This window comes from Xenopus laevis, chromosome 9_10S (assembly GCF_017654675.1).
Source record: "Xenopus laevis strain J_2021 chromosome 9_10S, Xenopus_laevis_v10.1, whole genome shotgun sequence".
NCBI lineage: Eukaryota > Metazoa > Chordata > Amphibia > Anura > Pipidae > Xenopus > Xenopus laevis.
Window position 1 is genome coordinate 62,056,419 of NC_054388.1, and position 26,629 is coordinate 62,083,047.

The 26,629-nt window shown below is 38.5% G+C and overlaps 1 protein-coding gene across 11 annotated transcripts in view; it reads left to right on the forward strand.

Annotated features, from left to right (window-relative positions):
• Window positions 1–26,629, forward strand: part of pkp4.S (plakophilin 4 S homeolog) — a 188,817-nt gene that overhangs the window by 78,517 nt on the left and 83,671 nt on the right. For all 11 annotated transcript variants that reach the window (XM_018237358.2, XM_041577705.1, XM_018237355.2 and 8 more), the window contains 1 exon segment: window positions 4,773–4,885. In XM_018237358.2, coding sequence (XP_018092847.1) covers window positions 4,773–4,885 — 113 coding nt within the window.

The window sequence follows — 26,629 nt, forward strand, 5'->3', positions numbered from 1 at the left end:
ATATATGAATGTCTATGTGGGGGATGTCTCACAAGTTCTGTGAGAATCTTATATAGATCCGGGGGATATGCCCTTTTTGTGGATGATTTGTTTAGCTACAGTAAATATTCAAAGGCTGTTGCAGAGTCCAGTCTTACAGTACGCTTTAAAGGAACAGTTCAGTGTGAAAATAAAAACTGGGTAATTAGATAGGCTGTGCAAAATATAAAAACATTTCTGATCTAGTTAGTAATGTATAAAGGCTGGAGTGACTGGATGTCTAATATAATAGCCAGAACACTACTTCCTGCTTTTCAGCTCTCTAACTCTGAGCTAGTCAGTGACTTCAAGGGGGTCACATGGTACATATCTGTTCAGTGAGTTTACAATTGATCCTCAGCATTCAGCTCAGATTCAAAAGCAACAGATATGACCCATGTGCCAGTCAGTGGAAGCCAAAAGAGCTGAAAAGCTGGAAGTAGTGTTCTGGCTATTATGTTAGACATCCAGTCACTCCAGCCTTTATACATGACATTTTTGGCTAACTATATTAGAAACATTTTTTATTTTGCACAGCCTATCTATTTACCCAGTTTTTATTTTTACACTGAACAATTCCTTTAAGGTTTTTAAAAAAATTTGAAAAATTTTTGAAAAGATGGATGTTGGTTTGAGGGGCCTTTTCTTTTATCCAGAAAGGTAGTGGTGAATGAGTTTTCGGGTCTAACAATTCTCTCACTGTATGAAAGCCTGTTAGTGTCCAACTTTTTTGAAAGGAGAAAGCTATGCCTGGAGGAAAGTGAGGGTTACGAAGGTAGCCAGTGTTTTAAGACTATTGAGACCGCAGGTCATTTGTTCCATATCTGCAGGGTGAGCGTAGTAGATGGCCTTTCCGAACATCTGATATCTACCTGATTTGACCACTCATGTGGTAGAAGAGACTATTTCAATTATTAAAACTGTGCAGCAGAGCATCATTTTGGGCCCATACCTGGGTCACTGACCATTGAAACCTGCTGCTTGATTGCTGTAGATTACCAAGTAGCAGAAACTTGCTCATGTCACTAAAAGCCCCAATATATATATATTTTTATTCTTATCTCTATCTCTAGTGAATGAGATGAGGAAGCTTTGTTCCTTTCCTCAAATTTGAACTTTGCCTAATAGTGAGGCTAGATGAAAAAGACTAAATGTTTATTCCACATAAATATTCTAAGCATGCTTTACCTTCCTGGATTGTTTGTGACATTCTGTCATTTAATGCATGCCTCTCTCACAAGTCTTCTTTCCCCTGTCAATTTAAATTATATAGATATTGTATTCATATCCAAAGGGCTGGACATCTAGTCTGAGAATGTCTAACCCTGCAATGTGATATAAATACTTTACTATGCTTCATCATCCCAAAATTAGGGATTAAAATTGATAACCCAGGTATAAAGTAGATGTTTAGCAGTGTATGCCCTAGGCTGGGTTTGGGCACAATGTTTTATAGGTGGCCATTAGCATTAACCAATCTGCCTTTACATAGAATAATACAGCAAGGGAAAAATCCTTTCCTGTTTGTGATGTATTAATGAGAATATAACTTTCTTCATTTTATGTGTATGTTGAAGAATGGAATGTTAACTGTCACAATACGTTCAGGTGGCCATACACAGGCCAATAAAAGCTGCCAACCAAATCAGACCACTTTGGTGAGATTTTAATCCAGGTTTAATTTTCCCATTATGATCAGGACCAAACAAGATAGTCGATGAGTTCCTCTTTTGATAGCCTGCATTCGCCTTCATGATTTAAGGCCAAATAATCAGATCAGCCCTTCACATAGCTCAAAGTGGGCATATAGGGTTCTGGCCTGCTTTAAGTGTCATGTCCCGTTTTTCTAAGCAATGTAATTGTTAGCTATGCCAGTGGAGACGTGACTTGGTTTCTTTGATTAAAAAGTTGATTGGAGAGGAGAAAATATATACAGAAGTGCAGGAAATGATAGGCTGCTCAGCTAATATAATCTAAAATGCTGTAACTGGCAACCAAAACCTGAAAGACATGGAAGACAACTGAAAACTGCCAATTTGAATCTATCGAAGAATAGCCAAAATGGCAAAGACTCAGCCAATGATCAGCTTCAGGAAGATCAAAGAAGGTCTAAAGTTACCTGTAAGTACTGTTACATTTAGAAGACCCCTCCTTATATGAAGCCAAGCTATCCGCAAAAAGCCCCTGCAAAGTCCCATTATTGAAAAAAAATATGTGCTGAACAGGTTATTATTTGCCAAAGAATACACTGACTGGCCTAAAGAGAAATGGCACAAGATTTTGTGGTGTCCTTTTGGGTCTAGGGGCCTCAGACAGTTTGTCAGATGACCCCCAAAAACTGAATTGAAGCCACTGTGAAGACAGTGAAGCATGGTGGCGCAAGCATCATGATTTGGGGATGTTTCTCATACTATGGTGTTAAGCCTATTGATCAGATTCAATACATCAAAATTCTTGAAGTGGTCATGTTGCCTTATGCCGAAGAGGAAATGCCCTTGAAATGGGTGTTTCAACAAGACAACGACCCCAAACTCGCCAGTAAACAAGCAACATCTTGGTTCCAGACCAACAAGATTGATGTTATGGAGTGACAAACCCAATCCCTGGGACCTAATCCAATCGAAAAAATTTTTAATGTTTTGATTTTGAATAGAATGTGCAGTATTCTCAATGCATTTGTATGTATAAACACACTGCTATTATTCTGAACACAACTGAACTACTCTTGAGTCCTTTATATTTAGACAGAGATATATTCACTCTCCCAGTATACTACAGAGACTTCTCCTTGTAGGTTACAGTTAAGTCCATTGTAAACCATAACCTACAGCAAATGTAATGTGGTATATGACCTAGTTCAGCATGTGTTCCACCAGTTTTGCATAATTGACTACTTTGGATGACCTTGTTTCACTTGTTAAACAACAAAAATATGTGACAAACACTTGATATTCATATTGAAGTCCCTAAATGACCCAGCATTATAAAACACTGGAATGGTTTGTGATGGCAGGAGATAATTTGTATAAAATATTGCTTGCCATTTGTATGGTGCTTATTTAGATTTGACTTAGCTTTCCGGATTCTGCTATCTCTACAAACCACTAGGTTGTGTATGAATGAATCAGTGATGGAGGTGGGAGGAGAATTTACTTGTGGCTGATAAATGCAAATATTAATTTAGTGGGGGTGGAAAATATTTGCAGAGGAAGACAAGATTCCTTTGATAGTTTACTGTGATTATTTGGCCGTGTTTCCTTGATGAGTTTTTTGTGCAACAATGAAAATAATAGGACTTTTTTCCCTAACCCTGATGGCACCTGGGCTGTATCATTTGCCAGCAGTTTTCAGCCTACAGAGAAACGCCCCAAATTGCCACATTGGCCTCCCATTTACTTGAGTGGAAAAGCCTGATAGCAATGGCACTCCCGATATTAGTCCTTAAAGGGTATGTAAAGTCTAAAATAGAATAATACAGCTAGAAATGCTGTATTTTGTATAGTAAATATAAACATGAACTGCACCACAAGCCTAATCAAACAAATAATTTATGCTTTCAAAGTTGGCTACAGGGGGTCACCATCTTGTAACTTTGTTAAACATCTTTACAAGACTAAGACTGTGCACATGCTCAGTGTGGTCAGGGCTGCTTAGGGATCGTCATAATCAAAGCTGCTTGAGTTCTGCATGGCTGGGAAGTAAAGTGGGGGCTCCCCCTGCTGTTCATAAGAATGATTGTTTCCCTGCTCAGCAGTTAGGGACCATCTGACAATTCCTGTCCACAGCAGTAAATGAAGAGAGAATTTCACTGCATACAGTCAGGTTTCTTATAAAAACGGTACACATTTTTTAATTAAAGTATATTGGAGATATATATTTTTTTTGCCTTTACGTGTCCTTTAAAATGAGCCAGTGAGAATTTTCAGCCTAAAAGTGCCCCTACCCATTCTAATGTGCATTTCCGTTGAAAGTGAATGGAAGGCTGGCATGTTGGTGGTTCCTAGGATTCTCCAACTGAGGATAATGCGCCCTACATGTTACAGCTATATAATATTGCAGATTTGTCCCCAGTGCTTTAAACAATAGCAGTAAACTACTGTGGTTCACCTTTAAGTTAACATTTATTGTGATATAGAATGGGCAGTTCTAAGCAACTTTGAAATAATTAAAAAAAACTATATAAATAATAAAAACGAATTGCAAATTGTCTCAGAATATCACACTACATCATACTAAAAGTTAACTCAAATGTAAACAAACCCATTAACAGTTGACAGTAATGAGGGCCAGTTTTGTGGCATCCCCACAGTTTTAGAAAAGTTTTACACACTGCAAGAGCCACTTGTTCAGCCTGGTCACTAAATGAGCCAAATTAGGGTGATCCGCTCACGTGACTCCCTGGGCCAAAGATCATATCATAATGGAGGCCTGGGTGATTTTCTGATCTGCTAATAGATGAATTGCCAATTTTGAAGCAGATATTGACCATGAAGTCCCTATACACCGGACAATAGAAGTCAAGCTTTTGTAGGCTAGGCCTGTGTATAGACACCTTAAGACTGCAACACTTTAAGTCCTTGTTGCCTAAAATGCAGACCTTTTGTTATTGAAAAAATATTATATTGCAATTTTAGTCTTGTAAAGTTGCATTACTATAGACATCTTAACAGAGTGCAAGAACGTTGGCCAGACTCCTTCAGAGCCAAATAAGATGTTTTCTTCCTGAATTATCATTTCTATCTATTCCTTTACAGGAGCTGCAGTTTGAAAGGCTTACCAGAGAACTTGAGGTGGAAAGACAGATCGTTGCCAATCAGCTAGAAAGATGCCGACTTGGGGCAGAGTCACCGAGTATCGGCAGCGTAAGGTATGCTAATGTGGTCCCGCAACCCCGATTTCTGTACAGCTTGCCTTGTGCAAAGTCCATGGGAATTCTTTTAGCTTTTGGAAAAGTGTATAGTATTTGCTGCACCGGTGAAAGGCTTTCTGAGGGCTTTCTCTATAGTTGCTGCAGAGGGCCCCTTGATGTGTCACAAATTACATTTCAATTAGTGTAATAATCCACAGTACTTAGCCGTTCATTGTGCTCTAAAACTCATGATGATCACATTGACCTGTAGCAGTTAAGTAGTTAATGAACTTTGACAAAGTAATTAGCCCACATTTACTATTGCTAATTGGCAATCTGTGATTATACATGTGAAGTGTTATGCAACTCCCAGACTAGGTCATAACATCAATTAAAATGAACTCTGTTATCCATTGTGCCCTTTTTATGCTGTAACACACGGTAGATCTAGAGGTTCATCCTGATGGCCAAAGGACTGGGCCAAAGTAGCCACAGGCTTAAAAGACCAAATTAGTAAGGTATCTGAGGGAATACATAAAGCTGCAAACATATCTGATGAGATGTATGTGTTAGTGTGCATGGCCAACTGTTCATGCAGTGCTATTTAAAAAAAAAAATGTTTATGTCCATTGGGAACTTAACTTATTGAATGCTAGTAACATTGCAATCATTCATAACCTTCATAGCAATGGCACGTGGGGGGTTGCAAGTATTTAGCCGATTGTTTTGGTAATGCTTGCCATTGAGTCTCCATTGGCTTTACAGAGACGAAGCAGTCGGAGGTCACAAGATTATTGCTTGGAAACATGGTTACGATCATTATAGATAATGTATGGATTTTTTAAACATTTTACAGAATGCATTTGCAACATGAGCCCCATTTATTGGTTTCTGTTGTACATAGGTGTATATATCACACGTATTATGAGTGCTGAAATTGATGTGTATATCAGGAAAACCTGTTTTATTCAAGATGCTCTGTACATTTCCTGAACTGTTTCTTCCCACAAGACTCAGGCAGTTAATCCAGTTTTCCCTTCCATCAGTCAATACTTAGTATCAACTCATAATTTAAATTATTGAAAGATCCACTTCACTTAATCTGCTGTCAGAAAGGTGTACACTTCCAACGAAGGCAGTTTGGGATCAATAGATTCTCTGCTGTCTTTGCAGGAATAATTTAATTCAACTGTTTATGCTGGCATGTCTAATAGAAATTAAATGAATCCTTAAAATATGCATGCTGTCTTTAATCTGCTTTACCAAAGAAGGATTGGATCAAATAGCATAAATGTTACAAGTGGTACTAATATCCAGGAATATGTTTCAGAGTTAAAGCACACAAATGTTGATCCATTCTGGTAACCAATTAGATGTGCTACTGTATTTTTGGGCAGCAGAAGTTAGTACTGCTCCCTTGCAGTGATGTGGTCCTGGGTTCAAATCCACCCAGGCTTTAGCTTCTGTTAAAATTGACCCTTAACTGGCAGATCCATTGGGAGCAGCAACTGATGTATAATAAATGTAAAGCACTGGGTAAAGTCCCAGTCCTATATTAAGGACAAAAAGACAATAAAAATGAAATCTTACTACTGATTATGGTATGTGCAAACACTGACATAAGTAGCCATTTACTATTCACTAAGGACAGTGCATTTAGACTGCTCACAAGGTAAAACGTGGATATGTAGAACATACCCTTTATTAAAGGACTTACCGAGTACTGGTATGGGACCTGTTATCCAGAATGCTAGCTAACTGATAAGATAACTGATCTTTCCATAATTTGGATCTTCATACCACAAGTCTGCTAGAAAATCATGTAAATATTAAATAAACCCAATAGGCTGGTTTTGCTTTTAATAAGGATTAATTATATTATAATAGTTTGGCTCAATTACAAGTAATATTTTATGATTACAGAGAAAAAAGGAAATACGTTTTAAAGATTTGGATTATTTGCGTATAATGGAGTCTTTGGGAGATGGCCTTTCTGTTATTCGGAGCTTTCTGGATAAAAGGTTCCGGATAACGGATCCCATACCTGTACTGTCAAAAGGACTGAGACAATAAACCCACTTTTGGCTTATGTAAAAAAGATAGTTTACGCCTTTTAGGCTAATGTCCAAAGTGGCATTGGCAAATTTCAGCCAGAATATCAACAACTGCACCATAGGAGGTTGTTTTGGAAGGCTATCACCTCTGCTAAATGTTGGGCACATTCACACAAATATACGTACAAATGCTTTAATGTATTAAAGTTGGAATGTGGATGTGTGGAGAAGTACGGACTCCTGCGACCACCAAGTTTGTAAAAATTAGAATTTTACAAACTTGGTGGTCGCAGGAGTGCGTGATTCTCCACACATCCACTTTGACTTTAACCCCAAGCTACGGGTTCGGGGCAATGCACCCGGGCCACTTCTAATCATCGGTGAGTGTAAGCGTTTACATTGATTGAGATACATGTGCTTTGGATCTTACGTTTTTTTATATCTCATCCAAAGAGATGGACTTGGGGCATTGCACCCAAGTCAATTTAATCACCGGGTGAGTTTTCTTGGCCATTAAGCTCATAATTGCTATATAGGTGGAATTGAATTCATTTGGATAGAGCTGCAATGGGTTTTTCTTTTCTATTAAAGTTGCAATGTTGACAACTATTGGTATATTTTTAGCCTTGCAACCTTCATGTTAAACACATAACTCAAAGTTAATTAAATGGTCACTTAAGGGCAGATTTATCAAGAGTCAAAGTGAATTCGAGGGAATTTTCGAAGTAAAAAAATTGGAAATGTAAAGTAATTTTTTGGATACTACGACTTCGAATTTACTTCGAATTCGATTCAAAGTACTGTCTCTTTAAAAAAAACTTTGACTTCAATACTTCTCCAAATTAAACCTGCTGAACTGCTATGTTAGAAAATATTTGTAGAAGGTCCCAGTAGGCTGTCTTTACACATCGAAGTAGAATAATTCGATCGTACACTAAAATCGTTCGATTCAAACTATTTAATCGTTCGATAGAACGATTTTACTTTGATCGTTCGATGGCCAAATTCGGTGAAAAATACTTCGACTTCGATATTCGAAGTATTTTAATTAGATGCTCTGTTAGTTTTATTTCATAATCCATCACTTAATACATGTTAAAAATGTCAGAGTCACAATAGCACCTTAAAGGAGTGGTTCAGTGTAAAAATAAAAACTGGGTAAATAGACAGGCTGTGCAACATAAAAAACATTTCTTATATAGTTAGTTAGCCAAAAATGTAATGAATAAAGGCTGGAGTGACTGGATGTCTAACATAATAGCCAGAACACTACTTCCTGCTTTTCAGCTCTCTTGGTTTACACTAACTGGTTACCCTGGTTACCTGGCAGTAACCAATCAGAGACTTGAAGGAGGGGCCACATGGGCCATATCTGTTGCTTTTGAATCTGAGCTGAATGCTGAGGATCAATTGCAAACTCACTGAACAGATATGTACAATGTGGCCCCCCTTCAAGTCGCTGACTAGCTCAGAGTTATAGAGCTGAAAAGCAGGAAGTAGTGTTCTGGTTATTATATTAGACATCCAGTCACTCCAGCCTTTATACATTACATTTTTGGCTAACTAACTATATTAGAAATGTTTCTTATTTTGCACAGCCTATCTATTTACCCAGTTTTTATTTTCACACTGACATGTTCCTTTTTAACATTATTAGCAAGCTCATGTAGTAACATAGCAAACATTTGCTCTGTTCATTTGCTTTGTAACAGAGTATACAATAGTTATTAATATTACTACTAAGCTTTTCCCTTAAGTTTGTATTACAGGTATAGGATCTATACTAGCAAAGAGGATTTTCAGCATAAGTGAAGTTCCAAAGAATTGGATCACATAGCTTAAAGAAACATTTCCGTGTAAAAATAAAAACGGGATAAATAGGCTGTGCAAAATATAATCTATGAAGGCTGGAGTGGCTGGATGTCTAATATAATAGCCAGAATCCAACTTCCTGCTTTGCAGCTCACTAACTTTTGAGTTAGTCAGCACCTTGAAGGGGGGGGGGGCACATGGGACATAACTGTTCAGTGAGTTTACAATTGATCCTCAGCATGCAGCTTAGATTCAAAAGCAACAGTTATGACCCATGTGGCCCCCTCAAGTCCCTGATTGGTTACTGCTTGGTCACTAGTGTAACCAGTTGGTGGAAACCAAGAGAGCTAAAAAGCAGGAAGTAGTGTTCTGGCTATTATGTTAGATAGACATCCAGTCACTCCTGCCTTACATTTTTGGCTAACTAACTTTATTGAAAACATTTTTTATTTTGCACAGCCTATCTATCTACACAGCTTTTATTTTTACACTGAACAATTCCTTTAATGCAACTAAAAACATTTAGCTTACAAGATAGGACAGAAGTACTAGATACTTTCATATTACTACAGAGAAAAAGAAAATAATAAAAAGTTATGGTGGCCATACACGGGCAGATAAAGCTGCCGATTGATATTGGACCGATTTGACAGCTTATCTGCCCGTATATGGGGGCTTCCGACGGGTCTTCCCGATCGTTATCTGGCCACGATATCGATCGGGAAGGTTGGATTTTTACCCGACCGACCCGTCGGAGCACCTTGGCGCATGGTAATTCGATCGTTCGGCCATACGGCCGAACGTTCGAATTACCCCCGATATAGCCATGCAGTTAGTGGCATATCGGGGAAAGATCCGCTCGTTTGGCGATGTTGCCAAACGAGCGGATCTTTGAGTCTATGGCCACCTTTAGACTTCGCTTAAGATGGACTATATGTGAGATGGCCTCATATATTAGAGCTCACAGGATAACAGGTTGCCAGGTTTCGGATAATATCTACTGCATTATTATACTGGAAATCTGCTTAACATCTAATTTATATTGCATCTAAGACAAGTGAAAATCTTTAGCAGTTTTTTTCCCAATTCAAATTTCTCAGAAGGTACTGTGTGTGCAGTAGTGATGTGCTAAGCCTCCCCAAACCTTCATTAAAATCAGCCTATGAACGGCACTTTGCACTTTCTGTGAAATGATGGGCGGATGCTGTTGGTGCAGTTTTATGCAGTGCTTGCACCAGTAGTGAAAACACTCAACAATAGGCTAAATCACAGCCACATTTCTGATGTTGGCATGATATAATTAAGGCATATTTTGGCAACAAGTCAAGTTGCACTAAAACAACCTATGATTTGGGAATGGGTTTATTAGGCGTTTCTCTTTGATAGAATTCATTGTGTTCATCTTGCTTGAATGCTTTCTCCATATGGAGCACCTACATCCCTCTTTTCTTCTTAACTTTTGGATCACCTCTTCTTTTCCCTTCTCCATAGCAAACTCTGTTATATTCATGGAGGTTAATAAGATTTTCTGTACATTGTATATGTTTGGTAAATTAAAGGGGATGCTCCCTTTCCAAACACATTTTCAGTGTTGTTTTTAGCTTGGTCACCAGAAACATACTTTGTTGCTTTGCATTTTTAATTTTTGATGGTTTTTGGATTTTTTCCAAAATTAAAGTTTAATGTTCCTGTCTCTAGTGCTTCAGTCTGACAGCTCAGTGATGCAGAAGCAGATTCTGAACTGTTATAATTTTGTTTGTACATTATACAGTTCTCATCCTCATCTGTGGGATATTGGCAGCTATTGCTTCAGTTCTACCAGCTGCCTTTAAAGGGGTGGTTCGCCTTTAAGTTAAATTTTACTATGTTATAGAATGGCCACTTCTAACAACTTGGTCTTCATTATTTATTTATTTATTATAGTTTTTGACTTATTTGGCTTTTTCTGCCTTCTGCTGCTCAGCTTTCAAATAACCCAACCACTAACACAAATGTCCTGTAAGGCTACACATTTATTATTTCTACTTTTTATTACTCAACATTCTATTCAGGCCCTTTCCTATCCATATTTCAGTCTCTTATTCAAATTAATGCATATTTGCTAGGGTAATTCTGACCCTAGAAACCAGATTGGTTAAACTGCAGAGCTGCTGAATAAAAAGCTAAATTACTCGAAAACCACAAGTAATAAAAAATTAAAACCAACTGCAAATTTCTCTGAGGCGTTGTAGTTAAACAACAGCTACAGGGCTTAATATATGGTGCCATCTCGTGTATATCTTAGGCCCTGGATGTAAATATAACTAATAGATTAAAAACCCTTAATTCAGTCCACCTAACAAGCATTTCTGTAAGCATTTATTATTTCTGTGCAAGCATATGGTTTTGACAACTTGACCGTTATGCTGGTAATGTCATACTCTGCCAGCTTTATAGGCAAAGCTTGAAGTGTGAGGCCTATATTTAAAATGTCTGCACTAACATTATCTGAGTAATATGCCCTTTAATATATTACAGTTGCCAATAAATGCCGGCTGCCGTGAAGATGAAAGCCAAAGTGGCACATGTTAGAATGACTGTATTTACCATTCTGTACTTGCCACATGTGACTATAATCAAAGCAATTCTGGTCTCTGCCTTTTACTGACCACAAAACAACTTTCTAAGCACCCAACAATAACCTTCATCAAATAACCTCACTCAGAACAGGGGCCTTTTCTAGAAAACCCTAATTAATTTTCAAGTGCGGATCAAGAGCCCAAGTCAAACGCCACAGTCTCCCAGATGAATTTTAAGTGAGAGTTTTTAACATTAACAAAACACTTGTAGTATGTCAAAGTTAAGTGTGTAACTGCACAGGTGAGATTTGTTTTATTTTGCTTAGAATTGTATTTTCTTTTATTGTGCTAAAATGCACTGCAGTATCGGTCTGTCTTGCCCTAATGTTTCACATGGCTGCATGTCATTGGTTTCCATGTTGTTTCACTTCAGGTAGTTGCACTAAGGCTTTTCAGTTGTGTGAGCTATTTTACTACCATTGATAATGTTACTTCATTGCATTACACTGAAAGAAACTGATAGCGTTCTATATAAATAAACAGCACATGTTTCTAACACAAATGTCCTGTAAGGCTACACATTTATTATTTCTACTTTTTATTACTCAACATTCTATTCAGGCCCTTTCCTATCCATATTTCAGTCTCTTATTCAAATTAATGCATATTTGCTAGGGTAATTTTGACCCTAGAAACCAGATTGGTTAAACTGCAGAGCTGCTGAATAAAAAGCTAAATTACTCGAAAACCACAAGTAATAAAAAATTAAAACCAACTGCAAATTTCTCTGAGGCGTTGTAGTTAAACAACAGCTACAGGGCTTAATATATGGTGCCATCTCGTGTATATCTTAGGCCCTGGATGTAAATATAACTAATAGATTAAAAACCCTTAATTCAGTCCACCTAGCAAGCATTTCTGTAAGCATTTATTATTTTGTTCACCTTTAAATTAACTTTTAGTATGACATAGAGACTGATATTCTGAGATATGCATTTGGTTTTTACATTTTTATTATTTGTGGTTTTTGAGTTATTTAGCTTTTTATTTGGCAGCTCTCCAGTTTTGACTTGAATAAAAGTCTGGAATATGAATAGGAGAGAGCCTGAATAGAAAGATGAGTAATAAAAAGTTGCATTAACAATAAATGTGTAGCCTTCAAAAGCTTTTGTTTGTTAGATGGGGTCAGTGACTTCCATTTAAAAGCTGGAAAGAGTCAGGGAAAAAAAGGCAATTAATTCATAAACTATTCAAAAGAAAAAATGAAGACTAATTGAAAAGTTGCTTAGAATTGGCCATCCTATATTATATGAAAAGAAATCTGAAAGGTGAACCACCCCTTTAAGGCTAGGGCCAGACGATGCCGACAATTGCAAATTCTCTGTAGGTGGAGAATCAGCTGCCCTGCTACTCCCCTTGTCTTCTGAACTGCGGGTGGATTTAGGCGCAGAATGCTGCATTTCGAGCCAAAATCCACCACCTCTGCCTGAACCCGAGTGGAGATAATGCTTCTGGGTGCAGGCAGAGCAGGAGTGGAGAAGCAGCAGGGGAGCGGATTCTTGTGCTGTGGAGAATCGTTTGGCCCTAGCCTAAAGCTGGCCATACATGCTGTTGCGATCTTTCCCACGACCATTGGTTGTACAAAAGATCTTTGGTCCACACCTTAAGAATGGAATCATCATATATGCAGGTAAAAACTAAACTAAAATAATTCTTTAGCTCTATGTGATGATTCAGCATTAACATTATGATGTTCAGGCACCTTCAAAGGTTGCCTTGTCTCCCACCACATGCACCGATCATCTCACAAAAGATCTTTTGTACGATAATGTTGGTGCGTTTATGGCCACTTTACCACCTGTAGTCAATCTATTTACAATCTAATTAATTGAAAGTACACAGTAAGGTGATGTTATGAAACTGTTTATGAAACAGGGCTGTTGTAACCGGCTCATGACCTACTGGTAGATCCTGGTCTTTTCCATACACTCACTGATATAATCATATGAAACAGACTTATGTACATTTTTTGGACCATGTGGCCTCTGAATAATCATCCCAACAATTTTCATATCCTGTCAATTGGTCGATTTGGACAGATTTGAATATTTCTTTCGGATAGCAATAATATCTTTGCATGTATTGCCTATCAGACAACAACCATGGGTGACCTATGACTTATAAAAAATGCACACCCACAGGAACTTATATACATTTGTTTAAAATGGAATAAAGGCTTGACATTTAAAAATCATCTAAACAGATAAAGGGGTTGTGCACCTTTTAGTTAACTTTTAGTATGATGTAGAGATTTGTTCACAATATCATAGTTATACATCTAGGGCAGTGATCCCCAACCAGTAGCTCGTGAGCAACATGTTGCTCTCCGACCCCTTGGATGTTGCTCTCAGGGGCCTCAGAGCAGGTGCTTATTTTTGAATTCCTGGCTTGGAAGAAAGTTTTAATTGCATAAAAACTACGTATAGTGCCAAGTAGAGCCTCCTATAGGCTGCCAGTCCACATAGGGGCTACCAAATAGCCAATCACAGTCCTTATTTGGCACCCCAAGGAACTTTTTTCACGCTTGTGTTGCTCTCCAACTCTTTTTACATTTGAATGTGGCTCATGGGTAAAAAAGGTTGGAGACCCCTGATCTAGGGTATTCATGTCTATGAATGGAGAAATCTCCCCCACGCTAAATATTATCTCTCTAAGCAGTTATATTATCGCTTTGAGTTTCACCTTATTAAATATATCCAAGTTGTTGATATAAGAAAGATAAAAGAAAATCGAATCATAGTAGATTCACATTATATAATATTTTAAACACCATATAGTCAGAGGAATGGAAAACTGCACAGTCTAACAGTAACACCGCTTGAGTAGGAAATTCAGTCATTTTTCTCTGTGTCCAACAACTGCCTGCTTATTTGTGCTTTTTTCTGTGCTTGCCCTGGGAGCCTGGACAGCAGTTTTACAGAATTATGTTCTGTTATTCTATGTACTCTCCTCTTGCAGAAACCCTTCTTGCTGTGCTCCTGCTGAAATACAAAAGCTCTAACACCATACAAACTCTGACACTTAAGCTGGGGGCCATGTTGCCGTCTTCTCCCCCTTATCAAACACACAGGCACGGAGCTGATCGCAGCCATTTTTAATTATATCCCTTCATTGCCATGCCGATCACAAACATTTCTGCCACAAGTCAATTTCGATCGGGATGTAAAATAACCATACAGTAATGGTCTCCATCAGCTGAAATTAAAAATGAATATCTTAATCTCCTGTAGGACACATTTTGCTTAAGGTATTTGCTTCAGTCATTTATTTCCTTTATAACAGGATTTCAAGGCAACACAGAAACAGTTTGGAGCGCTCTCAGCTGGCAGATGTGCATTTCCTTAACCCACTAGCAGCTCTGTGGTGCACACATCTAATGGACTAGTTGGCTGGCAGGGGATGTAGGTTGTTGCTGATAAAATGTTTTGTAGCAGCTATTTTTAGATTTACCACCCCAGAAAACGTAAAGGGATCACCCACCCAAAAATTCCTAGTACACAAGCTTGAAGGTGTCTTAACCTAATGCAACATTTGTTTAACATTTTATTAATTCCAGTTTAAATCCAGTGGTGAGGGGTATCCTATAGTCCATGATTGGCACATGCACAGTGTTCCAGTTGTGGGCTGTTTGGCGGGCTGAGTTAGTAACTTACTTGCGATGGGCAAAAAATGTAATCTATTGGCGAGGGGTCTGCTGTATTATAGTTATATACATCACTGCGTAACAACATAATAACTGAGGCTGAAAATAGACAACTCATCAGGTTCAACCTTGTTGTCCAAATGAGACTTGGCGAAGTGCTAGTCAATACACGGCACAGTGCAAAAGAACAGCTGGTGCAAGGGCATGCAATGGCGGTCAGTTGTGTTCTGTCTCATTTCCTTCTGCCAACTTATGCATAATGCTTAAATTATGTGTCCCCTTTAAGATATATTTTTCTGTTACACTTGTTAGCTTGCTGCCTATTTAAGGAGATATCCAGAACTGATAAGGGTACTAATGCAGTAAACAATTATTATTATTAACATGTATTTATATAGCGCCAACATATTGCGTAGCACTGTAAAGTAAATGTGATTATACAACTACATCACGTGAATTACATACATAGAATATATGGAGTAACAAACATCACAATCAATACAGGTACAAAAAGGTGAGGCAGGCCCTATGCATAGGCATACAGTCTAAAGGGAAGGGAGTAATACACAAGGTGTGGGAGAGGGCAAGATCGAATTAAGTGGGTGAAAATATAGTATTGCGTTTGGTAGTTAAGCAGAGTGAGGGTAGGCTTCTCAAAAGAAGTGCGTTTTCAGAGATTTCTTGAAAGTAGAAAGGTTGGTAGAAAGTCGGACAGACCTTGGGAGAGCGTTCCAGAGGAGGGGTGCAGCCCTTGCAAAGTCTTGAATGCGAGCATGTGAGGAGGTAATGAGAGAAGAGTTGAGTAGTAGGTCGGTAGAGGAGCGTAGTAAGCGAGTGGGTGAGTATATAGAGATGAGTTCAGAGATGTAGGGTGGGGCAGAGTTATAAAGTGCTTTGAAAGTCAGTGTCATTAATTTGAATTTGATTCTGAAAGGTAACGGAAGCCAGTGCAGGGATTGACAGAATGGCGAGGCAGAGGAGGAGCGGTTGCTGAGGTGTATGAGCCTCGCAGCAGTGTCATTCCAGAGAGCACATGAAAGATTAACTGGGTTTTTGGGTATAGGAGTAAGAGTTCTGTACTGTTGGAATTTGCTCCGGAGAGAAGGAGCTCGTGGCCGTGATATAACTGGGATGGGGTAAGGGCCAGGGTTTGGGGAAATGTCCCCAGCTGCCAGCAATAGAAAGGAAAGATAGACTAAGTGTGAGTGGGATTTATAAGTCCTTCGTTTGTATGAAAAGGAGGAGTTTTGTGGAATAGCTAAACAGAGTACTTTATAAACTTCATGTGTGGAGAGGGAAGGAGAGGAGAGAAGAGAGGCTGAGATTTTTATAGAAGTGGGATTTGCCGGAGGAGGTAGTGAAAAATGTTTTATGAAGCATGAGAGTGAAAGGAGGAGAAATATAGGATAAAGTATGTTTGGAGTAAGAAGTAACAAACTAGCAGGTACAAACAAATCTGTTTTCTTCTTATCCCAGATGGTTCACTGTTGATTGCAGGGGAATCCGGTTCCTTTTGCCTTGTCAAACTGTCTTGTTTAACTGTCATTTCTAAGCACTTGTGAAATGTTAGCACTTAAGAATTGTTAGCACTCGTGCCATGCCCCAGACACGAGTGCCATCCCCAATACTGGGTCTGAATTTATATGTAGCTGATTGGGAAAACCAGAGCCTAATTAATCAATTAATCAATTAAACAGCTAGCAAAGGGCAGAGTTTTACAGACACCAGAACCAGGTTTGGGGCTATAAAATATCTCTTGTTCACTGAGGAGAGGACACAGATGTGTGCTTGAGATATTTATCAAAGAACTAAAGTAGAATAGGCCTGACAGACAAAAGTTATTGGGGTTAACAAATACAAGTAGGGATATAGCAGAATTACCAGAATAAACAGTTGCAGTATATGGATATGGCAGTATATGGATATAGCAGAATTACCAGAATAAACAGTTGCAGTATATGGATATGGCAGTATATGGATATAGCAGAATTACCAGAATAAACAGTTGCAGTATATGGATATGGCAGTATATGGATATAGCAGAATTACCAGAATAAACAATGAGGTAATCCAGTGCGTTCTGCAGGACATCCGCAAAAGTGATTTATTCTGTCCATTCAAATAGATAAATGACCTTGGCTGGTGTCCCACGTTGTGCTCTGCTTTACCTCTAATAATCACTGCCATTAGGAATTTAGCGGCTGAAATTGTTGCCAGGGAATGTGCTCCAAATTGGCACTGCAAGGGACCTAAAGAAATGTACTTACAGCATGTTGTTATTGGACAGCAACATTAAAGCAAACAGGCCATCAAATTCATGTTCTCAGTCATAAACTTCAACTAACATAAAATTACAGCTGTATTACAGCTGTATTAGTAGACTTTCACTCTGATAGTTTATGATTACTACAGTCAAATACCTTTATAACCACTCTGCAGTGTCTCTGTATTCTGCATGGCATTGGCTGTGTGCAGACACAGAGAAGATAACTGCACAGAAAGGTGAAACTATGCATTTTAGCACTATATATGCCAACCGAGTGCCTGGAAGTGAAGAGATAAAGCAGAGCAGATAGGAGTGCACATGCCTCTCTCTGCCTGTGGCGAGAATTTAAGGGTGTGTCATAGACATAGCAAGGGCATGCAGTGGGCATGGTCAAGAAGAACCTGATCTGATAGGGATCCAGGTTGGCATCTCTGGTATTGTGAAAAGATTCCTACCAGGTGAACAAAAAATAAATGTAAAACTAACAAAGATAATTAAAAAGTTTTTATGGTTATTTCCATCCTAACCAGGGCTTTCCAACTGGAGGCTTCAATGTTGAGTATGCATTTGATGAGATTTATATAGCCCCCCACCCTTCCCAGTGGCTCAGTTGGCCTCTATGTTTGACATCTTCGCTTTCTCTTTATATCATCCTCACTGAACAGCCCTGATCTAGCACATACTAAAAGATTATCAGCGGGTGAACTTCCACTTATATCAGCAGACTGAGACAGCAGAAGGCAAAATATCTTTGTATTTATGTAAAAGCGGCATGCCTATGCGAGATCCCGTTAACCAATATAATCACGCCTTACATAGTTAAGTGTGAGGCTGATTTAATTAATTGTCCTCTGTCATTAGTAAGGCATGTTGTTAGCGCCACTGTTAATTAGCATTCTCTGGTGGGAAAAAAGTGCAGTTTTTGCAGTATTTCTGCCGCCAAGGAAGTGTAATCATGTAAACATAATTAAAAAGGAAAACACTACTCATGTGATGTGCTGGGGAGACATATGGTGCACTAACAAGTCTTTTCTTTTGTACTGCTTAATAAGTGCGTGGGTGGGGATCGGGCACAGTGCTCGCCCAAGGCTTCATAGCAAAGTAGTTCATGAGAAGCTTCAAAGCTTTCAGTTGTGTAACCCATTAGGTGCTGAAGTGGGTGTTAAACTGCTCTGAGGCCCAAGGGCCTAACCCCTTTTAGTTTTTCCCTTTGAATCATTTTCCTTTTTTCGGCATCTACTTCATCATTGACTTTAAAGGGATACTGTCATGGGAAAAAAAAAATTCTAAATGAATCGGGTAATAGTGCTGCTCCAGCAGAATTCTGCACTGAAATCCATTTCTCAAAAGAGCAAACAGATTTTTTTAAATTCAATTTTGACATGGGGCTAGACATATTGTCAATTTCCCAGCTGCGCCAAGTCATGTGACTTGTGCTCTGATAAACTTCAATCACTCTTTACTGCTGTACTGCAAGTTGGAGTGATATCACCCCCCCTCCCTTTCCCCCCCCCCAGCAGCCAAACAAAAGAACAATAGGAAGGTAACCAGATAGCAGCTCCCTAACACAAGATAACCGCTGCCTGGTAGATCTAAGAACAACACTCAATAGTAAAAACCCATATCTCACTGAGACACATTCAGTTACATTGAGAAGGAAAAACAGCAGCCTGCCAGAAAGCATTTCTCTCCTAAAGTGCAGGCACAAGTCACATGACCAGGGGCAGCTGGGAAATTGACAAAATGTCTAGCCCTATGTCAGATTTCAAAATTGTATATAAAAAAATCTGTTTGCTCTTTTGAGAAATGGATTTCAGTTCAGAATTCTGCTGAAGTAGCACTATTAACTGATGCGTTTTGAAAAAAACATGTTTTCCCATGACAATATCCCTTTAAAGGGATCTACTCATCACACAATTTCAAAGGGTGTTTTTAAGCCTAGGGATCCAATACCTTCCTTTTCAACATAAGTTCATTCATTTGGGCTGAAAGGTGCATAAACACTACCTAAGCTGACAAAACAAAGCTCTCAACCCCTCCCTCACCTTATTCCATTTTAAGGTTATGCATTCTGTGACTTTGAAGCAGAAGGATGTCAAGTCCTAGAATGCTTCACCTTTTAATGGAATTAAGGTGAGGGAGAGGTTGCATGATTCTCAGCCAAAGGGGATTTGGGAGATGTTTCCTATTAGTTAGAAGGACTTCAAGACCCACAATCCATCGCTTCACAATGAAACAAGGTGAGTAAGAGCTCTGAGGGGTTTATACAACTGAATGTGCTTATGTCACAAAAGGTGGTATATTTCCCTTTGAGTTTTGCTTTGATGGAACTACTGTGTGAGGCCGATATTTCTGTATAGTTTTCAAATTATGATTTATTATCATCTATGCACCCAGTGGCACGTATGTTAGGTAAATATGTAGGGTCATCAGCCAACCTCAAACAAACAGAACTACGTTACATTATAGTGATCTAACTATGGACAAGATAGGTCAGTTTCATTCTGCCACCCATTTATCACCAAAATTAAATCTAATGGGTTGGTCCACAGCCTCATAGATGAATATCCTAAACATTGTCACATGATATGACAATCTTCTCTCTCTTTCAGCTCCCTGCAGGGGTTAGCTACTGAATGTGATTTTCTAGAACTGCGTTGTAGCTTCAGGTAGTTCTAAATTAAAGTCACATCTCAGGGACATGAACTGGACAGACCTCAGGTCATGACTGTATAGTCAGTGGTTGGAAAACAGAATCAGTATAGATTGACTAGAACTTGTTGAACAGCAGTAGCTCTTAGGGCCACATTAGGCCTTCCAATGTGTTTTTTGCACCCAGTCTGCATATTTTAGTTGTAGATTTATTAAGGTTCGAATTGGAAATTCGAATTTTTGAGTTGGATTTTTGGTCAAAACTCACAAATTCAAGTTGGCAATAATCCAAACTTGAATTCGAGATTTATCATACCTTGACCCTGGGAACAACTCGAATTTGACTATTCGCCACCTAAAACCTATCGAGCTCATGTAGAAGTCAATGGAAGAGGTCCAGTGACCCATTTGGAAATGTTAATAGCCTTCGGGACATACAAGTTTTTTTCTGAGAAAAAACTTGATTCGAGTTTAGTCAAATTCGAATCGAGTTTTCGGTCTGTATAATTTGATCGAGTTTTAGACATTTTATTTTTTTCTTAAATAACTTCCCATTCGAGTTGTGAGTATAATCAAATTTATTAGAGTAAAAATTCACCGAAATTCGACCTTTGATATATCTGCCGATAAGGGTATAGGAGTCTCACACAGACCCTGCTCTACACGTGAGCATTCTCATATAATCTGAATAATACATGTCTAGCACTGAGCTGCCCTGAACGTTTGAACTTCATGGATATTTAAATTTTTATAGCCACTGTCACTATGTAATATTGATGGTATTAGGAAAACAGAGAAAAAAAGTGAATCCATTTGGGTGAGAGTGGTGGCAGATCAGTCCAATCCTATTTGCCAGAGGAAATAAAGCAGATAGGTGTTTGCCTGGAAGCTTTATGCTTCCTTCAAAAAAAAAAATGCCATATATAAATATACAAACTTTCCCTGATATCCCTTGTTGGTTTGAAACATAACTTTATACCGTTGAGTCATAATTGGTTTCCCTTGACTGTAATACAGTAATGTTTTGTTTGCAGAGTGGGGGTTAAACTGCCCGGCTTTTATTTCAATGTGTAAATTGATGTTGCGCCAAATTATAGACTGTGTGGATGGCTAGATGTAACATGAGCAAGCCTGCACTTCATTAAACACACCAAGAAGTTGGTTCCACTTCATTATTCACAGCAGAGCAGATATGGACGGCCATTTTTTGTGGTTAGCTCCAGTGCTTATAACCTAGCATAATAGATTAGAGAACAGATTTACATTTCTTTGACAGGCTTTAATATGTGATATTCAATTTGTAAGGGGCAAATGAAGTGCTGTTAGTAGCACTAATTTTTACTGATGAACATTTCATTTGTTTTTTTTCTTATGGTGGGAATGTGTTAAATAGAATTACTATTGCTTTGTTAAAAGGGAAGTTTATCTTAGCATTATTTTTTAATCAGCGTGCAATTGTTATTTATTCATATGTAACTTTTTTCCGATATTTTTGTTTATTTTCAATGGCAAAAAATGCTGTGCCCCTGGCAACTAGAAGAGGGAGTAATTTTGTATTTTGTAGTTTGCGTTACATACCATTATGTTCACTGTCTGTGGATAAAATTATGTTTTAATCTCAGAGAGAAAGCATTATGCAGCTTCCATGAAACCAAATAAATACATACATGGGTAGATTGCTTTGGTAACAATTAGGGTGTACCACTATTTTGTATTTCGCCATTTCCATTAATCCTTCGTGAAAGATTCGGCCAAATACCGAACTGAATCCGAATTTGCAAATGCAAATTAGAAAAGGGTAAAAGAGAACCGTTCCCTTGTTTCTTGACCAGAGCGGTGGTCCACAGGTTAATTACAAGCTTTATTCTAGAGAATTTGACCCTTACTTCCTTCCAAGGAAACATAATTTTGTTTAAACCTGGTTGATCCACCTTCCAGAGCAATGGTCAATGGAATAAGGTTAGAATTAAATTTTTAAAAAACCACCTAAGAGTATACGATATGAGGTATGTAACAACAAATCAGTATAGAGGAGGGCCCAGGTGCACTGCTCTGAGCCTACAGCATGGGGGGTGGGAATGGATAAAGCAAAATGGAAATCTTGCAAGGCACTAAATGGGAAATGATTCCAGCCCAGGTCTAGACCAATTTTATTGAAGCACGGACATGCTTATTGGGAAGTGGGTAGACCGATCCAAGTCAGCCATAGGTCTGCCTGTTGAGACCCTTGAAGGACTCTTGCGTGTGTTCTTGACTGATCTTATGTTAAAACCCTGACATTTTAAGTACTAGGTGTATCTTATACTCTGATGCATATGAGACACTATATGTCATTTGCTGCTATACTTCATGTTACAGTTAGAACCTGCATGTTTTCCTGTTTATGAATGATAGAATTTCATAAAATGGCAATACGTATATGCCAATTTTATAGGATATAAATGCAGTTCTGAACATAAAGTTCTCTCTTAGTCACTACTTCTAGGCACCATAATGAGTCGATCACATGATATGTAATGAGCGCCACTGATCGTTTTGGTGTGCTTGCCATCCTAGTGTAAGGTGTCTAAAATAAAGTTACATTTAAAAAAGTCAGTGCTGGAAATACCAATTGGCCAAACCTTTGTTTTGATGAATCTCTCCCATCTTCATTGCTGTCTTACACTATAACTTGAGAGACCTTTTGGCCATCATGAACCCCTCTTGTCTGTTACAGGCTAATTAGCATAGCTGAGCTTCGTTATTGTGTTATGGAACTCTTATTTTATTGTTGTCCCATTCATTTCAGATAATTAATGAGGTGCTGTAATAGAGAAATTACACTTTGCTTTCCATAGAAGGAAACAGGAGACAGTATTGCACATGCAGAATGTTAATCGCTTTGGGAAAAGACTTAAGGTTGCAAGTGACCAACATACCAGAAATGCTTGCTGACAGATTCACAAGCTTGTATTTGTAGGGGCTACTGGCAATGCTATTAGGCTCTACTTGATATATCAACACAGTCATCATTAGCCTAAGGCAGTGATCCCAACCAGTGGCTTGTGAGCAACATGTTGCCTTCCAACCTCTTGGATGTTGCTCCCAGTGGCCTCAAAGCTTGGAGGCACATTTTGGTTGCATAAAAACTAGGTGTTCTGCCAAACAGAGTCTTCTGTAGTCTACCAGTCCACATAGTCTACCAGTAGTCAATCACAGCCCATAATTTAGACCCCAGAAACATTTTGCTTGTGTTGCTCCCCAATTTTTTTTTACATTTGAATGTGTCTTATGGCTAAAAAAAGGTTGGGGATCCCTGGCCTAAGGAGATAATTCTTTATTCAAGTAATGGTGTGTGTTTGTATATGTAAGCACAGAAAGGCAGTACACCAAAACTGTATTGGACCAAACAGGTCATGCTTCCTGGAACGCTATGGCTGTACAAACTAACCTCTTTCAATACAAACAAAGTTCATTCAGCGCTTATACTTTGAAGTCTTCAATTGGTATTAGGTTTCTTGAGTGCAGCTGCCCCTGACTGGTCCAATCTGCTGGACTCTCCAATACAAAACAAATCTCTGTAGGGAAGTGCAAAATGGATACTATGGTGCAGTACCCTTGATTATGCATAATAAAGTGCCACGGGTAACACACTGTTAATTTCGTGAAACTTGTTTAAAAAGTGCCATGTGCTGTATACCCCAAGGATGATAAGTCAGCCACGCTATAAAATTACCTACTCACCAGACTCTCAAAGTAAGTACACTTCAAGCAAGCTCATGCTGAGTCCATGGTGTCCTCAGGTATTAACGCAATATTCATGAAAAGAAAAAATATAAAAAAGTCTAGACTTATTTATTGAAATATAATTTGCCGGAACAACTGGGTATACTCGCACAATAACATGAAATTGTTGTCAATTGCCACTGCTCCTAATCCATTTAACATGGAGCGCCACATTTCTTCAGAAGGAATATTTGCATCCTCACTCTCATTAACATAGGCATGCCCATAGTTCAAGGTAAATCTGTTGTCATTGGGGAGAGTAGTTCCCTCTATTCATAATGGTCACATATTCCCTTGCCATATTTACAATGTACTTGTGATTCCCTACAAGCTAACCTATGTTTTTAAATACCTTGAGAAAGTAGCTTAAAATGCCATGCAGCACTTTGTGGCTGCTGCAGCAACTTAACAAAACTACTGTTGTCTTTAGAGACACTCACTTATTTGGCCTTAAACCAATTGTGCCCTTTCATGAGCCTCTTATCTCTGTTGCTTGCCATATAAAATGGTACAACCAGTCACAAGGGGTCGCCTAGGACCTCTCTTCAAGTCTTCCCTCAAGATGCTAACTTGGCATTCATTTTAAATATAAAAAGAGCTGATGTGTTTTAAAATATGGGCCTCATCTTTGAACCCTAGTGGAGAGAGTTAAGCTGCCTTTTTGTAGCAGGCAATTTGACAACGGCAGTGCTTTCAGGTAGTACTGTAAATGTCAAAATGGCAGTTTTCTCAAAATATCGATCCACCTTTTATATGCCCCATAGAGTGTTTATATATTTAAACAGAAATACTTTAACAAATCACTACTTCCTCATACATGTTGTTACCTATATTCTTGTAGGTCCTGGGCTCTAAACAGACTCCTCTAAATACCAGTAATAACATGCCTAGTGTGTAAATCAAATTAAAAACAGGTGATATTTGCCCTTTAGCAGTTTCTTTATAGTTACAAATACTGAACAGAAAGCAAGATTAGGGTTGCGTTTTTTAGCTGAAGGACTGTTCTTGAGCCCAGTTGTATTCCAACATGTGCACACATACAACACTGGAATTAGCTAGGCTGTGTTTTTTTAATAATAATTATAACATTCTGCAGGAATTAACAGAGCAGACGAAGGCTTGACAACTTAAAGGCAAATCCCGGACTAGGTGAAAGGAAGCGATTTGTTGGAACCAAAAGATGCAAAGATGTTGGGCTTTAATACGCTTGTTTATTGCCAAACACTATATATAAAAGCAAATTACTTCTCTCGCACTTTTTACTTTTCCAATCAAAATACACAGATTAAGCAAATATATATTGAACAAATTAAAAATGATCATTTGCATCTTGCTGTTTTAATATTTACTTCTACAGTAAATGTGAATGATAATTAAATAAAATATCCACCCAAAAACTCATTTGTTTAATGAAAAGTAAAGAAAATGTCCTTCTAAGCAGCATTCCAATATACATTTATTAAACATTTTTAGTTTTTTTTTTTTAAGTTATTTGTAATTGCTATTAAAAGCACTGTCTGTCTTTTACAGCCCTTTCCTTTCCTTGACTATTTACACTATTTAAAATACAAAAATAGTAATATTTACTATATTCTATCGGCTTTTCCCCAGCCAAGGCTCTGATTCCCAAAATGTCTTTTATTTCATTCATAAACAACTTTAAAATCATCAATTTCATTTTCAATGTATATTACAAAGTGACTTAGAATTTCCTTTCATTATGGCAAGAGGTGGCCTTCCCCCTTAAGCAGTAGCGTAACTATAGAGGAAGCAGACCCCACAGTCGCAGGGGGTTCAGACTGCGTGATCTGCTTCCTCTATGGCTAACAAGAACTCCCCCCCCTTCCCCAGCCACTCTCTTACCTGCCTCGGGAAAGCAGATTGTCTCGGCGTGGAGAGTGGGCAGGGTCTGGGTGGGGTCCAGGCGGAGTGGGTGGGGTCTGGGCAGAGAGTTGGCAGGATGGGAAGAAGGCGGGAGTGCCCTGGGCCCCTCTGAAGATTTTTTGACAGGGGGCCCGGCGCACTCTAGTTACGCCACTGCCCTTAAGATGTAACATCTAGCACTGATTGGGATGCATGCTGCCTTTTCACAGTTTCCTTATGTCAACTACTCTATTCTGTATCACCCCCACAGCAGAGTCCCCGTCATGCTCTTAAACTTTGGACTAGGTTGAGAAGGGATAGTTTTCTCTTCTGGTTAAATTGGATGTAATTTAGAAAGGGACATTAGGACATGACAGTACATCCCTTTTCCAATATTTTTAATTTTTTTTTTTTTTTTAATTCTAATAATTGGGGGGGGGGGAAGCACAATCTGCAAAAAGATTTGTTGATATGTATGTTACCACACACAGTTCTTTTAATCTGTAAAATGTCTCTTATCAATGATATGTATATTCTGTCTCTTTGTAGCACACAGTATGCTTTACCTTTCCCCATTTAATCATTAGTGTATAGCCACGGAAGTGAAAGCCTATATAAAAATGGATTGCCAATATAAGGAAACTCTCTTTGTGACTGTATGAGTGTTTGATGGCAGCATCTTTCCCTCTGGGGCTGTCTCCTATTTCCCTCCATGGACTTAACAGTAATCACATGCAAAAATTATTTGTTGTGGGCAACCAACCCACAGTAATTAATGGCCAGGTGGATCTAGCGCTGAGCAAGAATAATAAAAATGAACAGGGCACTGTTTTTTGTTTGAATATGATTTGGGGTCCTGTTGTAATGTCTTTGTTTCACTTGTTTCTTTTAATACTCTGTTTGACAGCCTGTAGCCAAGCACCTACAAATAAAGTACCAAATATAATGTGATACTATACATTAAAGGAAAACTATACCCATCAAACAATGTAGGTCTCTATAAAAATATATTGCATAAAACAGCTCATATGTAAAACCCTGCTTTATGTAAATAAGCCATCTTCATAATAATGTACTTTTTTAGTAGTA